Raw genomic sequence first — 16,548 nt, 5'->3', positions numbered from 1 at the left:
ATACAAGTATATATGTATTATCCCGCACTTATTTCTCAGAAAAAACCCCCCTAGAAAAAACAGAGGAGGAATAATACATCTCTAGTTTCTCCATCTCTTTGCCCATCTCAACTAATACGATTTTTGGTTACCAAAAACGTTAACCAATTTCGGCATCTACTTTCCGTAAATTATCAACCCCAACTTAGGCACATTTCAACATCTAACAGTTTCAACATTCAAAATCTGAAAATATGCAACTAATAGGGTTTTTGGTTACTGAAAATGTTAACCAATTTCAGCATCTACTTTTCGTAAATTATCAAGCCTAGCTTAGGCATATTTCAACATCTAACAACCGATATATGTATAATTCTTCGATTTTTGTCAATAGAAATTAACAACTTCGTGCAAAAATTAACAACTTCGGCGAATCTAAACCTACTTTTTTTTTTCGATGAACAGCTTCCGTTTTATCTCAAGTCAACTGAAATTAACAACTTCATACAGAATCCAAACTATGGCGAATCTAAACCTACTTTTTTTCGACGAACAACTTCCGTTTTATCTCAACAATTATGGGTTAAAATTTCCGAAGTTTAAACAATTTTGGTAGTTAAATGTCGTTTAGGGTTAACTAATTCATCAAAAACACCCCAATCAACCATCTTTGTCGTCAACCCATAATTTTGACATTTACGGATTTTCAATTTTACTGAAGAATTTCGAAATGGTTGTACAAAATGCGAGAGAGCGAGAGAGACACCTTGAAGAGAGGAGAAGGGTGGCGGTGGTGCGGCGGTGTTCTGGCAGAAGTGGGGGTGTGCGGCGGTGTTAATAGAGGGCTATAGAGATGGTGGGCGGGCTATGGAGATGGGAAGCCGTGGTTTGATGTGGGGGCTTAGGGTTTGTATTTAGGTAGGGTATTAATCTAGGGAGTTAAAAAGTGTAATTTTAGGTTTTTTGAGAGGATAATGGTATAATGGGAAGATTAGGTGTATTTAATAGATTATATAGAGAAAATTTATTTATATTTTAAAATATTTGGAATGAATAAGGGAAGAAAGTGGGCTAATAAAAAAAAAAAAAGGGCTTGGGAATAGCGGCCCCAATAAACTATTTTCTCTCTTCCTCCTCCCTCTACGTCGGCTTTTACAGCCTGAACCCCCCACAATTCAAATCTTTTATATTCCCACCACTAAAAACCCCAACCCCAGCCCCAACCCCAACCCCCACCCCCAACTAATCACTTCCATTTCTTACTTACCCAACACAATCCATTTCCTAAACCCCAACCCTATTCCAACTTTTTATTCATTATTATTATTATATTCTGTGATGGATCCTCAAGGGAACAACCTCTTCGAAACGGCGTCGCAGCCCGACACCGGCGCCACCGACGCCTACACCTTCCTCGAATTCAACGCGCAGGGGGAGGAGGAGGAATTCCACTACCCCGAATTCCAGGAGCTCTCCCAGCAAATTCGATCCCCCGGGGCATGGCCCGCGCCGCCCTCCTCCGATTCCGTATCGGACGACAGGGGTGCCGCCTCGGACCACCATTCCGACGCCTCGCCGGTCTCTGCGAAGGGCAGGGGCGGCGGCAATCAGGCGGCGGCGGTGGAGGCGCTGGCGGCCGGGATGAGTGGGTTGAACTTCGAGGAGAACGTTGGCTGGGATGAGGAGGGGTACGAGTATGGTAAGAGGGATTTCAGTGAGCACGGTTGTCGGTACTGTGGGGTGGCAAACCCCGCGTGTGTGGTGAGGTGTAACGTGCCGTCGTGTCGAAAGTGGTTCTGCAATTCCCGTGGGAATACTTCTGGCTCGCATATTGTTAACCATTTGGTAAGTGGAAGCATGCTTAATGGTCTCATTCTAGTTTATTGTGTGGGTATTATTTTGTTATTTCGTACTTTTGTGGAAGAGCAAGAAATGTATTAATGATGACGATGTTAAACCCACCGTGTGCGTCTAATACAACTGAAAAAACCTATTGCACACGAACGAGACATATAACACATTGAAATCAGCGATAATGTTCACAGACTCGGGTGCGGGTATTGGGTAATTATTCTATCATGTCAATGACTCTTGCATACTGAGACAAGACTCATATTCGTCCATGTATTTTTGTTTTGTTTGGGGGAAGTTTTTGTTTGAACGGTTTCATAAAAAAGTACCTGGATAGAAAGTTTTTTGTGTGCATATTTGTGTAGTAAACTTGAATGGTAAATATGCTTTCTAGGTGAATTCCCAACTAAACAATGTTGGAAACATCTTACACCCTTACTCACTTTCTGAGTGTCAGCTGTTCGAAACCCGGAACTTAGTTCACTTTAGGATTCATGTAACATAGCTTTGTTGGTGTTGTAGGTTGATTGGTGACAATGGAGCAATTGCAAGGGTTTGTTTTAGTTCTTTTTGGTACTAGAATGACTAATCAAATGGTTATTTGTTGGAGTTGGGCTTATGTCAGGGCACTGAAAAATGATATAATCGAGGTGTTTACGTAAATGGGGTCAATTCAGAGACTGAAACCGACCCATAATAGGAAAACAACTTGTACACTACTGAGTGATACTAAATAATGTACTTCTTCAGATAGATACCACAAATTAAATTAATTTTTCCTAAGTAGAAGAAATCGAAGTTACGTGATTATTTTGGGCCCACCAGCAGCAACATATCCTTCCATTTTGGGCCCACCAGGGGTTGTACATTGATTACTGGAGCCAGTTATTTGGAAGGCTCATCGCGACGATCATCCTACACGTAGATTAGGTTGAATGGTTATTGGCATTCATACGACCAAGACACTATTTTCTTGATAAAATAGATGGCCATTATAGATTGTCTATTGTGTTTTTTTCAAAACAAGTGTTATGATATTATAGCTACTGAAACTCGACTAATCTAATCAATTTCAGAATGGTCTGCTAGTCGAGGCCTTAAAAGATTTATGGCTTGAGGCCTTAAAGATTTATGGCTTGAATCATCAATATGGAACCAAATGTGAGCCCATAATTGGAAAACTGCATGCTACGGTTGAATTTCCCTATTGCACAAACTCCCAATCCAATGCCATTATGGAGAAAATTATCCAGCGCTTTGCATGTTTGTATCTTGTCTAGGTATTCGACTTCACACTCATTTTGAATCAGCCAAAAACGGGGTGGATTATTCAGTGCTTTACATCATGAAGGTTGCTGGTCAATGCTCTTTTTTGACGTTTCAAAATTTTACTTCTGCAAATTCATGCCATAATAATAGTGGTTCATGTTTTTGCATGGGGTCAAACTGACCCCACACAGTCCTTCCTCAATGTTGTCGCCACCGTTTGGATTTAGGTTGGAAATTTTGACAAATGCACTTGAAGCATTTATATAAGAAGCTTAAAGCGATGAAATAGAGGTTAAACTAGTCTTCTTCTTCTGTTTTTTTCTTTTTATTATTATTTATTGAAATTCATTACGTAGACTTATGATTTCTATGCGCATTTATGGTGCTTATGCATCCACGGCCGTCTATCAAATGGACGCTGTGTAGATGAACCAATAGTGAAAAGAACTTCTTATATTGGTCAAAGTTTTGACTAGTGAAGCTCACATTTCATAGTTGTGATCACTAAATGTCTTGGTGTAGAAGTTGTTGCTGCAACCTTTTCTTTTTTCTTTTCTTCCTTTTTTGCTATTCTCCCTTTTTTGCTATATCTTGTGAACTTATTTCGGAATAAGAGATGTTACAGTTAATTACTTGGTATCGATATGTAATCTTACCTTATCTTTGTAGGTGCGAGCTAAACACAAAGAAGTTTGTCTTCATAAAGATAGTCCCCTTGGAGAAACAATCCTTGAATGTTACAATTGTGGATGCCGAAATGTGTTCCTTCTTGGATTCATCTCTGCCAAAACAGAAAGTGTTGTTGTTCTTCTTTGCAGGGAGCCTTGTCTTAGTGTCAATGCCCTGAAGGACATGAATTGGGACCTGAGTCAGTGGTGTCCCCTTATAGATGATAGATGTTTTCTGCAGTGGCTTGTTAAGGTTTGTACTTTCTTTCCCGAGTTGTGATTTCAGTTTCCTCTGTATGTGGTATATATTTTTTCAAGGTTGCTAACCTGTTATGGGTCTGCAGGTGCCATCTGAACAGGAGCAGCTAAAGGCACGCCAAATCAGTGCTCAGCAAATAAATAAGGTTGAAGAACTTTGGAAGACCAATCCTGATGCTACCTTGGAAGATCTTGAAAAGCCTGGTGTCGACGATGAACCTCAGCCTGTCGCCTTGAAGTATGAAGACGCGTATCAGGTGCCTATTTTTGCAATGCCCCTAGGGAATTGGAGCTTTCATGTTATGATTGTTCACACAAATCACAACCTGAGAATGCTGTGAGGAGTTGGAGTCATGTATCTAAATTTGTTTCTCCAACTTGGGGCTTTTCTGTTTTTGTATTTCCTACTGCAGTATCAAAATGTGTTTGCGCCACTTATCAAGCTTGAAGCTGACTATGATAAGGTATGTATAGTGGTTCTCTATTTGTTTTTTCTTTCTCCTTTTATTGGGCTCCTGAAGGGGTGGTTGTTCAGCTTCTGTAGCTAGTATGAAACACTGATCAAACTTGGAGGCTTGGACATACTCTTTTACAGAAGTTGGTCGTTTTGTGGAGAAGAGTTGGGTGACGGTCCTATCGTGTCGTGTCCCAGGGGTGTTTATCGTATCGTGTCCTTTCGTGTCATCTCCCGTTTTGTCTTTTCGAATCGTGTCAAAACACCTGTTAACATGAACATCTTTTCCCGGGAAACCAGTGGAAAAGATGGAGAGAGAGAGAGAAAGAGAGAGAGAGAGAGAGTGGTGGCATAGGAGGGCGGAATTGTGACCAAGAGGGGGGATGGATCCCCGTGATCAGAAATCATAGGGTGCAACCAGAGAAAAGAGCAGGAAGAAAGGAGACTGTCACTTTGTTTGTGGATAATATTCCTGAGAATAAGGACCACAGTTGGCTGCAGAGGGCGTTCAACAAGTTTGGAGTGGTTCGGGACGCTTTTATTCCGCGTAAACGAAGTAAGCGTACGGGAAACAAATTTGGGTTTGTTAGATATGAGTGCCGTATGGCGGCCGATTCGGCAGCATCTAGAATGAATGGGGTGTGGGTGGAAAATGCAAGGCTTTTTGTTAAAGAAGCTTGCTTTGGTTTCAATGATGAGCATCTCAGGGGGAAGCATCCCAGACCTCGCTCAGTCTCACCAAGAGCGGTGGTACCAAAACAGGGGACAACCGCAGGACGGGGGGCTGGTAAACAGGTGATGGTGGACAAGGAAAAGGAAGGAACTAATGGTTGTTCTTATGTTCAGGTGCTGAGAGGTGATTCGTCGAAAATAGGGACGGATCGTAAGCCCACTATTCGTGTTATACCCAGTGGAAATGGTTGGCTTTACAGGAGTGCAGTGGCTGTGATGCAGAGGGTGGTATCCATGACCACCTTGAAAGTGAGCTTCAGCTTGGAGACAAATAGGTTGGCTCAATTTCGGTCTTTGGGGGGGAGATCAGTTCTGATCACTTTCCAAAGCCAAGAGGTTCGGGATTCTATTTTAGAGGGTCCGTGGATGAAACTCTGGTTCGAGCGAGTGAATCCGTGGAGGGGTGAGCCGGCGAGCTTTGAGCGGTTCGCGTGGCTTAGCTGTAAAGGAATTCCCTTAAACGTGTGGAATGCTCACACGTTTAAATGTATTGCTGAGCTGTGGGGTTGCTTCATAAAGGTTGACGAGCAAACTCTAAAAGATTTATCCTTTGATGAAGGGAGAGTCTTGATTGCAACGGAGGAGACTAGTCCAATAGATAAGTGGATTCAGTTTGAGATAGATGGAGTTTTCTATGATGTCAAAGTCTCAGAGTTATCTTCTTTTAGTAATCCGGATGCTTTGGAAGCTTGTGGTACTCTGGCAATGGTTAAAATGGGGGCGTCCAATCCTTCGATGGAAGCTGCAATGGAGGCTGAAACTAGGATGGAAAAGGAAGAAGATGATGACGTGGTAAGGAACCCAGGAAAGGAAACCAATCGGGAGAAGGTGGTTGGTGTGGGATTTGACACTTTAGCAGAAAAGATGGGGTAGGGGGCTCGAAGTATGAAATTGCAACTAAGCATTTAATGCTTGTCAACTCCTACTCTCCTGCTGTTTCAGAGGATTTTGAATCCAGAGTTGAAGATTCGGTGGAGTGTGGAGAGGGGTCTGAGAATATTTTGGGCTTATCGGCCCAAAGTAAATTATTGGACCAAGATGTTATTGTAGCCCTCAAAGTTAGTCCAGCCTTAAAAAAGGGGGTTGGACTAAATGATACTGGGGTGGAGTTGAAGGAAATGGGCCCTTGTCCATGTGGGTCGGCTCCCATTAATCAGGGTAATGCCTCGGGGGATAGTGTGGGAGAGCAGACTTTTCCTCAGAGGGGGACGGAAAGCCTAGCTGGGAGTGTTGAGAGAGATGCAAACCCAGAAATTCCAGCGGATATTGTGAGGTGTTCTCAGATTCCAAGTATCAATTTGGTGGTGGACCTTAAAGATGCTGGGTGTAGAAGAAGGAGAAGAAGACAGCTTTCCAATTTGGCGACCATCAGTGAAGCAGCTGCTTGTCAACCCAATCTGTTGGTAAACAATTCTTCACCCGACCTGGAGGAGGTGTTTCAGTCCAATTCTGATATTGCTAGAGAAGTTCTTGCAACCATGGCCATTGGAGGTGAGTTGGGTATCTCTTTTCACCCTAATGATGATTTGATTCTACGCAATATGATTGAAATTGAGTCTCAGGAACACTCTCATGAGCATGAGAGAGCTCCTGGAGAGTAGATTTATCTATCTATTTTATTGTGGAGTTTGTGTTGGGTTATTGCATTTATGCAGATTATATCTTGGAATATTAGAGGTTTGGGGAGTTTGGTCAAGAAAAGATTTTTGTTTAAGCTGATTAAAAAGAGGAAGCCTGATATGGTGTTGATCCAGGAAACAAAATTGGATGTCATGGATATTTTTTCGGTTCGAAGTCTGTGGGGTTGTGGTGATTTTGATTTTGCATGTTCTAGTGCTTCGGGGGCATCAGGGGGATTATTAGCGATCTGGAGGAAAGGGTTTTTCAAAGCTAATAATATTTTATGCCATAGATCTTTTATTCTATTGCAAGGTATAATCAATGTGGAATTTCCTTGCACTGTGGTGAATATTTATGCTCCAAATGATGTGGTAGATAGGAGAGGAGTTTGGGAGGAGTTGTTAGCCCTGAAAGCTGTCTCTTCAAATCCTTGGTGTGTTGGGGGAGATTTTAATGAGATTAAAGCGATCAGTGAAAGGATTGGATGCCAGAGAATGGAGAGGGGAATGAAGGATTTTTTAGAATTCTGTAATGATATGGAACTCCTTGACCTTCCGATGATGGGTAGGAGATTCACTTGGACAAACTACCAAGATCATGCGATTCATAGTCGGTTGGACAGATTTTTAATTTCCCAGCAGGTGTTTGAGAAATTTAAGGTGGTCCAATGGGGGATTCATAGGCCAATTTCTGATCATTGCCCTATTGTGCTTACTAAAGATGAAAGAGATTGGGGTCCTAGACCATTCAGGTTCATGGATATCTGGCTTTCGAACCCGAGGTATATGGCTATTGCTAAGGAGACTTGGGAAAATACTGTGGTAAATGGATGGGCTGGCTTTCAAATTTTGCAAAAATTGAGGGCCATTAAAGATAAGCTCAAGGTGTGGAACAAAGAGGAGTTTGGGGATGTAAACTCGGCATTGCTAGTAACGGAAACTGAACTTCAACATTTCGATTTGTTAGCTGAGGAAAGGCAGCTCTCTATCGAGGAAAAAGCATCCCGGTGTAAAGCTAAATCCGAGTTTTGGAGACTCTCTCGATTAACGGAATCATTATGGCGACAGAAATCAAGGATTAATTGGATGAAATTGGGGGACAAAAATACAAGATATTTTCAGGCTATAGCCAACAGCAGGTTTCGGAGAAATTTGGTGGGTTCAATTAAGGCTGGTGGGAGATTACTAGAAGAGCCAAAGGATATCAAAGATGCTGCTGTTGTTCATTTCAAAAACAATTTCAAAGAGGACAGCATCGTTAGACCAAGGTTGGGGGGGGGGGTTTCTTAGAAGGCTATCTCCAGATTCTGCATTGCAACTTGGTAGAGTTTTTGATGTGAGGGAGGTTTTAGATGCTCAGAAGGAATGTAGCAATCTTAAGGCTCCGGGCCCGGATGGCTTTAATTTTTCCTTTGTGAAGCTCGGCTGGGTTTTTATGAAGGATTTGATCATGCAATTTTTCTCTGATTTTCACTCCAATGGCAAGCTTACAAAAGGTATCAACTCGACTTTCGTTGCTTTGATCCCTAAGGTAGATTGTCCTGTGTCGTTTAAAGAATATAGACCCATTAGTATGATTGGATGGGTGTATAAGGTGCTTTCCAAAGTGCTAGCCAATAGAATTAAAGCTTTTTTGCCATCGGTCATTGGAGAATCTCAAGCTGCGTTTATAGGGGGAAAACAAATTCTTGATGGAGTTCTTATTGCAAATGAGGTTATACACAGCTGGAAATATAGTTCTCATGGGGGTTTGCTTCTTAAAATTGATTTTGAAAGGGCTTATGATTGTGTGAATTGGGGTTTTCTGCTTGACCTTCTTGCAAAAATGGGTTTCGGAGATAAATGGTGTGGGTGGATAAAGGAGTGTGTATCCTCGGTGACTATGTCCGTGCTGATTAATGGATCGGCCTCGAAGGAATTTCAGATCCAGAGAGGCATTAGACAAGGCGACCCGTTATCCCCCTTCCTCTTTAATATTGTGGTTGAAGGACTCAACATTTTATTGGAAAGAGCTAGGGATCGGAACATCATTAAAGGAGCAAGAATAGGGATTAATGGGGTTGTGGTATCCCATCTTCAGTTTGCGGATGACACAATTCTGTTCTGTAACAATGACATGGAGGAGCTGATTAGCATCAAAAGAATCCTTAGATGTTTTCAACTCATGTCAGGGCTGAAAATCAATTATTCCAAAAGCTCTTTATGTGGTATTAAAGTTCCCCATCAAGATGTGCGATCATTGGCGCAAGTTATGGGATGTAAAGTGGAAAAGCTGCCGATTAAGTATTTGGGCTTGCCTTTGGGTGCTAACCCCAATAGGATTAAAACTTGGGATTCTGTAGTGGAGAAGATGGAGAAGAGACTAAGTGTGTGGCGTGGTCGATACAATTCCTCTGGGGGTAAACTTACGTTAATAAACTCTTCTCTGGCCAACCAGCCCATTTATTTTTTATCCATATTCAAAATGCCAGCGACTGTAGCAAGGAAGATAGAGCAAATTCAGAGAATTTTTTTTTGGGGAGACACTATTGATAAGAGAAAACTCCACTTAGTCAAATGGGAGGTGCTTTGCAAGAAGAAGGAATTTGGTGGGTTAGGAGTGAAGAACTTGAGAGTGCAAAATCTGGTCCTCTTGGCCAAGTGGTGGTGGCAATTTTATAATGACAGTGATTCCCTTTGGGTGCTGGTCGTAAGAGGAAAATATAACTTGGATCATGGTTGTTGGTTTCCTCGTTTGCCGGCCTCTGGAAGGACTTCTCAAATTTGGAAAGACATTTGCACTCTTGGGGATGTTTCTTCTTATATTGGTAATATCATCCAAGAGGGTTTCAGATTACAGGTCCATTCGGGCACGGAGATTTCTTTTTGGAATCATGTATGGTTAGGGGATACAACTCTTAGAGAGGAGTACCCACGGCTATACTTAATTTCTTCCCAAAAAGATGCCGTGATTAATGTGATGCGGGGTGGAGCCAATGAAGGTTGCTGGAATCTGACATTTACCAGAAGTTTACGTGATTGGGAAAACATTCAAGGGGAGGATCTAAAACGAAGATTGCAACTTGTAATACTAGATTTGGCTAGGCCAGATTCAGTGCTTTGGAAATGGTCATCGGATAATCGATTCTTGGTAAAATCTGTGTATAATCAATGGGAGAACGGTGGTCATACTAGGAGTCCGGTGATGGAAGCCATTTGGAAGAATGTATGCCCCCCAAAGGTGGAAATTTTCGCTTGGATGGCTATCCAATCCAAGGTGGCTACTAGAACCGTATTATTGGGTCGAAATCTGCTACCGGAGGGGCAATTTGTGCTATGCCCATTTTGCTCGCTGTACTTGGAATCACCTCGTCATTTATTCTTGCATTGCCATTTTTCTTGGGTCGTTTGGTCGAGGATTCTGGATTGGTGGCATGTAAAGTGGGTATGCACTGTATCTGTGGAAGATCTATTTATTTGGTGGGATGATAGTAGTTTCAGAAATTTGGAGAAACACCTGTGGGAAGCCACTTTTTACGCAACTTTGTGGTCATTGTGGCTGGTTAGAAATTCGTATGTTTTCAATAATGCTACAACAAGTTCTGGGGAAGTGGTTGATTTGATTAAAACTAGAGTTGCAATGTGGGTAAAGGCAAAATTCGACATAAAGGTGTATTCGGTGGAGGATTTTAGGATTTTTCTGGATGGAGTTAGGGTGTTGAAATTGTAAGTTGGTTTAGGTGGTAAGGTGCTTTGCCATCCAATTTTCTGTTGGAGGGTTTTTTGTTTTTGGTCCTTTTTATTCTTGTTTTGCTCAAGCATGTGTGTTCTCTGTGTTCGAGCCCCTCGATGTAACCTTTTTCGAGGTTGTTATAAAACTTTCGTTTTGCCAAGCAAAAAAAAAAAAAAAAAAACATGAACATGTCATATATCTTGACACTAACTTGCCTTGCCTAAATTCGTGTTGTGTTCGGGTTGATACTGTTAAGACCCTAAGTTAACTTTTTTAATATGTACATGAAGTTATACACCTAGCAATGTTGCGCATGAACAAACTTATTTAATCCAGTAACAAAAAAAGAACATTTCCAATACCATCATAATCACAGAAATGATAAAATCAACAAAAAAATAAGAGTCAGCAGCAACCAAATCATGAAATTGAAAAATACATAAAGTCTCAAAATTAATTACTTTTTGTACAGTTTTTAGCTAAAACAATATAAAGTCACCAACAGTTATAGAAGAGGTTTGAATCATATTCTGTGATGGGTTGTATAATAAATATGCATGTCTTGCCTTTCCGTAATGACATTGATGTTTATGATTTTGGATAGTCAAATATTCTATTGATTGAGAAATTCAAAATATTCAAACTAATCTTTTAGAAAACACAATTATGGCACTCGATTAGCTACGGCACCTGGCTATTGGTTGGCATAGCCGACATGGTGTCTTGTCGTGTTAACGGGTCAACACGGAAAACTAAATGGTTAGCTGTGTTCTTATTGAGTTACTTGAGTCTAAGCTGTATTTGTCTTGTTTAAATTTCATGTTAGCGGGTCATGTCATATTTGTGTTCGTATATAAAAGTGTTCGACCCAAATCCTCTAACTTCGTTTCTGGTTAACAAGTGGTGTCCTTGGCTTACTATTCTTTTTAGGTTTTGAATTGCTAGGGATTTGTTATTCTTGTATTTTATGCTTACATAATTTGATTTTTTTTTTTTGTAGATGATGAAAGAATCTCAAAGTAAAGACAATCTCACGATTCGATGGGATATTGGTCTCAACAAAAAGCGCATTGCATATTTTGTTTTTCCGAAGGTGCGCCGTCATCTTGGTTTTGTTGAATTTCCATTCCAGATTTTTTTTTTGGGTCAGTCCCCAGCTTTTAAAGTGGCAATGAAACTGTACTGAACTCTTTCGTTATCTACCCTGAACATACAATTTTTTTGTGTTGCAGGAAGATAATGAGTTGCGTCTTGTACCTGGTGATGAGTTGCGGCTTCGTTATTCAGGAGACGCTGCCCATCCTGCATGGCAGTCGGTAGGGCATGTGGTAAGCACTCTTGTTGATGAGTTTTCGTGCCTTTCCTTCCCTTGTCTTTGGTTTTGGATCATTTTGTGGACTTTTAGAATGCTCATTTATTTAGAAAAAGTCATTGGTGCACTTCTATGTTGCTTGATAGAAATTTTCAAGTGAAGAGATATCCTTTATTCAGTTTTGTCCTTTACATGGCACTCTTAGGATGTGGGTACGTTTCATGAATCGCATGATGGGTTAATGTTTATTGCAGATAAAACTAACTGCACAAGAGGAGGTTGCTCTTGAGCTTCGTGCCAGTCAGGTAGCTTGTTTATAAACTTTTGTTACTTTATTCCGCTTTGATTGCCAACTGTAGGCACTTATTATAAGATTTTCTGCAGGGATTTCCTGTTGATGTCAACCATGGTTTTAGTGTTGATTTTGTATGGAAGCGCACAAGTTTTGATCGGATGCAGGGAGCAATGAAAACGTTTGTGGTGGATGAAACAAGTGTTAGTGGGTGGGTTGGCTGCTTTGTATTGTATTAGTTTGAGCTCACTTGGATTACTTTTGTGTGCACTGTACTAGTTTGAGCCAATTTGGATTACGTATGTGTTCCTGTTACATCGTTTTTCTTTTCCCTTTTGTTTTGCTAGAATTTTATGGAATTGATGAGATAGATATCTATTAGTAATAGAAGAATGTTGGCGTCGATTGGGCTTGGCTTAGTTGGCTAATTTTGAAGTACGATGACTTGAATTTCATGTCTGGCAAACTTTTTTGGGCTTGTCCCAGTTAAAGTGGGCATTGCTAAGCCTGCTATAAGAGTATAAGCTTGAGCAACTAGCCTGCTTTTATTGGAACTTCTTGGCAATTTGTTTGAGATTGTTTGTTCTCTGCTGTTGAATTCGTAGCTGAGTTAATGACTTCACGTAAATGCTTGTTTCATGCAGGTATATTTATCACCACTTGTTGGGCCATGAAGTTGAGGTTCAGATGGCCCGGAATACATTGCCTCGTCGTTTTGGTGCACCTGGCCTGCCAGAGCTTAATGCATCTCAGGTAAGCTGTCTTTACTGCATGCTCTTAGGATTCGTTGCCAATTGAAAATGTTCTCTATTTTATTTACTTGTAAAAAAAATGTACTAGTTTTTTTTGTCTTGAGTAGTTTCTTTTCTCTATCATTCTCTCTCTCATGTCTTTTTTAATTTTGTGTAATTGTAGGTTTGGGATCTTTTGTCTGATATGTATTTTGTCAGTAAGTGCGATGTTGGTTTAGAATCAGCATAATTGATGTAATTTTCAGTTATTTAAGAGATTTTCTCCAGACCTATGATACATGGACTCATGAGTGTCGGATGTGTTAGCCGTAGATTTCTACTAGATGGATATGCAGACTTGTCTATAAAAAAATTGCTTTTGTCATCTGTTTGGAAAATACTATTGCTATGTATGGCAAGTCAATAATTCTTGGTTTTCCTTGAGAGAAAGAAAGAATATCATAATATGTGATTATGGCGGCCAAAAAATTTGGAGTCACACCACTTTAGCACAACATGCCAGAATATAGAACTCTCAGTTTTGAAGCCAAAGAACAATATATTGGTAAACATGCAGTTCCGTTAAAGTTAAATGGGAACTTCACAACTCCCAAACTCTCCATGTTTCTTTTAGACTCTTCCCACTTGAATGCCTATTCGTCTTTAACCATTCACCTTCTCTGTTCCGCACCGGTCATGACCCTAACACACACACACACATCTCAAACCACAATTGAAATGAGTCAAAAACCCATTGGTTTCGTCTTCAACATCAGTAATGGTGTTGATCTGTTTTGTCTCTCGTCAGCTTCGACAAGACATCTTCTCTAGTGAAGCAAAACTCTAATGGATAGAGCAGATGGTCCAGTCATCAACTTTTACTTAGTCCTTGCTGTCCACTTCAAATGGCATTGCTTTCAGATTTCAGGGCAAATCCATATCTCGCTGATTTGCTTTGTTGGTGTGCTTCTCTCTCTATTTCTTCTTTGTAGTCCATTCTTATTATGTGAATCTCACTCTTCAATCTGCAAAAACTGTCCTATTCCTATACATGTGTGGTACCCGTGCAATGTATGGGACAAGAGAAAATTCATGTTATGTTTTATCTTGTCTACACTTTTCATCCAAGGGTTCTAAGTACTGTGCTGGCTATGGTACCGTTTTTGTTATTGGTACGGTACATACCGGTACCAGAACAATTTCGGGTACCGTTTCGGATTTATCGCTAAATATATTTATTTGTACATACATTGTATATAATAAGCAACTTAGCATATTTGTTCGTATTACACATTAAAGATTATTTTGATCATATACACTTTTTTGGGTAAATATCATATACACTTAAATACTCCAAATAAAGGTTGTCGTAAAATATAGGAGAAATTCATTTTGGTTTTGAAAATTAGTTTGTAGATTGTCAAGCAAAGGCTGTAAATTAAAGGGCATGGCGTCCTTTGCTCCAAACCTATGTGAAATCACTGTTGTCAGAGTACCCATGTCAGATAAAGCAACAGCTTTTGTCAGTAGAAGAGAAAAGGAGTCTGTTCCGAGTTGTCCTTTCACCCTCTGTTGCATTTGTTTACGGAGAAATGCCTAAATTTTGCCGTTACGACCGGAAAGGTCCCGTAATTTATCCAGTACGATACCGTTTTTATTTCAAACCGTGACGTACCAGCGTTATGATACGTTATATATACAACATTGTTTTCAACATAATTCTTTTAAATCACAGGCAAAGAAATGAGAGAAGTGGTAGGCAATAATGAGTGACTTGAGAAAGTGGAATGGTGGAAGAAGAAAAGAATGTGAGATGCAAAGAGGGTGATGTGGATTTGTCTGTTATTTTCTTGATTTTTTTTTTATATATTATAGATGTTTAATCGACAATCTCGTAGGAATCCCACACCTATACACTTGTTCATGTGTTGTGTTGCATTGACACCCGTATCCAACAAAATTTGAAGAGTCTGTGTAACATCAACATAGCCCATTATGAGTTTTCTAACTTTTATTACGATGCTTCAAAACTAAATTAAGGAAAACTGCCCGTAGCCTTTGCTCGATGTTTATACTTCATTATGTTTGTAATTTTGATGATTCAACATCCTCAATCAACTTTGAAAATTATCGAGGGATGTCAAAACACCCTCTTCAACTGGATTGTCACATTCCTTGTTTTTCGGAGTGTCTCTGTAATTATAACTTCATATTCCTTTCAGTTTCCTTGCTTTTCTTAACCTTAAAGTTTTGTAAATTTTGTAACCTTCCAATTTGATTTTGTTCAGTAATGATAATATCATTCTTAATTACCTAAGAATGTGCAAAACAGTGTTTAACTAGTTCTTTCTTTTGCATTTTCAATATTTGGGATGTTGTGCTCTTTTTCTGAGGGTTTTGACCTTCTTCAACTATTGGTAGATTTTTGCAGTAAAAAGTGTCCTTCAAAAGCCAGTAAGTTTGATTCAAGGTCCACCTGGTACCGGGAAAACTGTGACTTCCGCAGCAATTGTTTATCATATGGCTAAACAAGGCCAGGGTCAGGTAATTTCACTTGCAAATTTTGGAAATATTATCTCCTTGCATGCCGTTTTTGTGATAATATGCGTCTGTCAGGTTTTGGTTTGTGCTCCCAGTAATGTGGCTGTTGATCAACTAGCTGAAAAGATCAGTGCCACGGGTTTGAAGGTAAAATACTTGACATTATTTACAGCCTCACTGTCCTTGGTTGTTGTATGATATTGTGTATTTGGTTTAGTGTATGTTTCTCACTATTATGATTCAGGTTTGAACTTGTAATTGATTTTACCACTAGTTGAAGTTAAAGCTGTAAATGTACAGAGCTAAGCCATGTACCTGGTATTTGGGCTTTGTTCAGTTAGCTTGGGTGTAATTTTTGCTTGAACTTGCATGAGCTCCAATGTGGAAATGTTTGGGCTTCAGCTCCACTTGTGTGAATTTGGATGAAGATGAGCTTGAGAAAGTGATCAAGAAATTGAAAGAATATCTAAATTGTTGAGTTGGTTGTTCCTTATAGTTTATAAATCTGGATTCTTACCATGGCCCCTAGTCACTTGTGATGGTTCTCCTTTCCTCAATGAGTTTGGATGATAGTTTTCAATTTTCATTGCTTTCTCCTGGAAAGTTCTGATGTCATAGGGAATTAATCTCAATAGGGCTCTATGGCAGACGAAAACACAAATGTCTTGGAAGAAGAGTTTAGATGTATATAAATTTTGGAAAGTAATTCACCACAAAGATGATGTGTGAAATAATCTGATGTTCTTCAAATAATATTAGGCGTGTAAGAATCAGAGCTTCTAGGAAGTTATCAATGTTGCATTTGCAGTCTTGTTGCACATAGAAGAAGTACCATCAGTTGCCTTATCTGCAGACTTAGGGCGAGGCCCTGTTTCTGCAATGGTGTCCCTTTTCCACGTTGGAGCAAGACAGGTACTTCCTATCTGAAACGGGAGCTTTCAGGGTAACTAGTAAGAAGGAGGCTCCTATTTATGGAGAATTTCTACACATTTATACTGACGAGGAGGGGGAAATGAGCTCACTGCTTGCCCTACTATTGGTAAACCTGCTACATGTTACAAGCACGTAAGAGTTGAACTTGAGCCTGTTAAATGTGGGTTATTTGATGAAGTAAAACCTAGAGTTGAGAC

At 40.1% G+C, this 16,548-nt stretch overlaps 1 protein-coding gene across 1 annotated transcript in view; it reads left to right on the top strand.

Annotated features, from left to right (window-relative positions):
• The first annotated feature begins 1,146 nt into the window (after positions 1 to 1,146).
• The window catches only part of LOC131307592 (regulator of nonsense transcripts 1 homolog), a 44,777-nt gene continuing 29,375 nt past the window's right edge, over positions 1,147 to 16,548 (top strand). Inside the window, exons 1-11 of the mRNA XM_058334195.1 lie at positions 1,147 to 1,824; positions 3,769 to 4,020; positions 4,112 to 4,282; positions 4,439 to 4,489; positions 11,543 to 11,635; positions 11,775 to 11,870; positions 12,109 to 12,159; positions 12,239 to 12,357; positions 12,791 to 12,899; positions 15,299 to 15,421; positions 15,494 to 15,565. Of these exons, the coding sequence (XP_058190178.1) occupies positions 1,318 to 1,824; positions 3,769 to 4,020; positions 4,112 to 4,282; positions 4,439 to 4,489; positions 11,543 to 11,635; positions 11,775 to 11,870; positions 12,109 to 12,159; positions 12,239 to 12,357; positions 12,791 to 12,899; positions 15,299 to 15,421; positions 15,494 to 15,565 (1,644 nt within the window). The 5' untranslated portion in view covers positions 1,147 to 1,317. The remainder of the gene's footprint in view (positions 1,825 to 3,768; positions 4,021 to 4,111; positions 4,283 to 4,438; positions 4,490 to 11,542; positions 11,636 to 11,774; positions 11,871 to 12,108; positions 12,160 to 12,238; positions 12,358 to 12,790; positions 12,900 to 15,298; positions 15,422 to 15,493; positions 15,566 to 16,548) is intronic.

The sequence above is a fragment of the Rhododendron vialii genome, chromosome 11a (genome assembly GCF_030253575.1).
Source record: "Rhododendron vialii isolate Sample 1 chromosome 11a, ASM3025357v1".
Classification (NCBI taxonomy): domain Eukaryota; kingdom Viridiplantae; phylum Streptophyta; class Magnoliopsida; order Ericales; family Ericaceae; genus Rhododendron; species Rhododendron vialii.
Note: the sequence above shows the minus strand (reverse complement) of the source record. Positions and strands in the feature narration are given on the sequence as shown.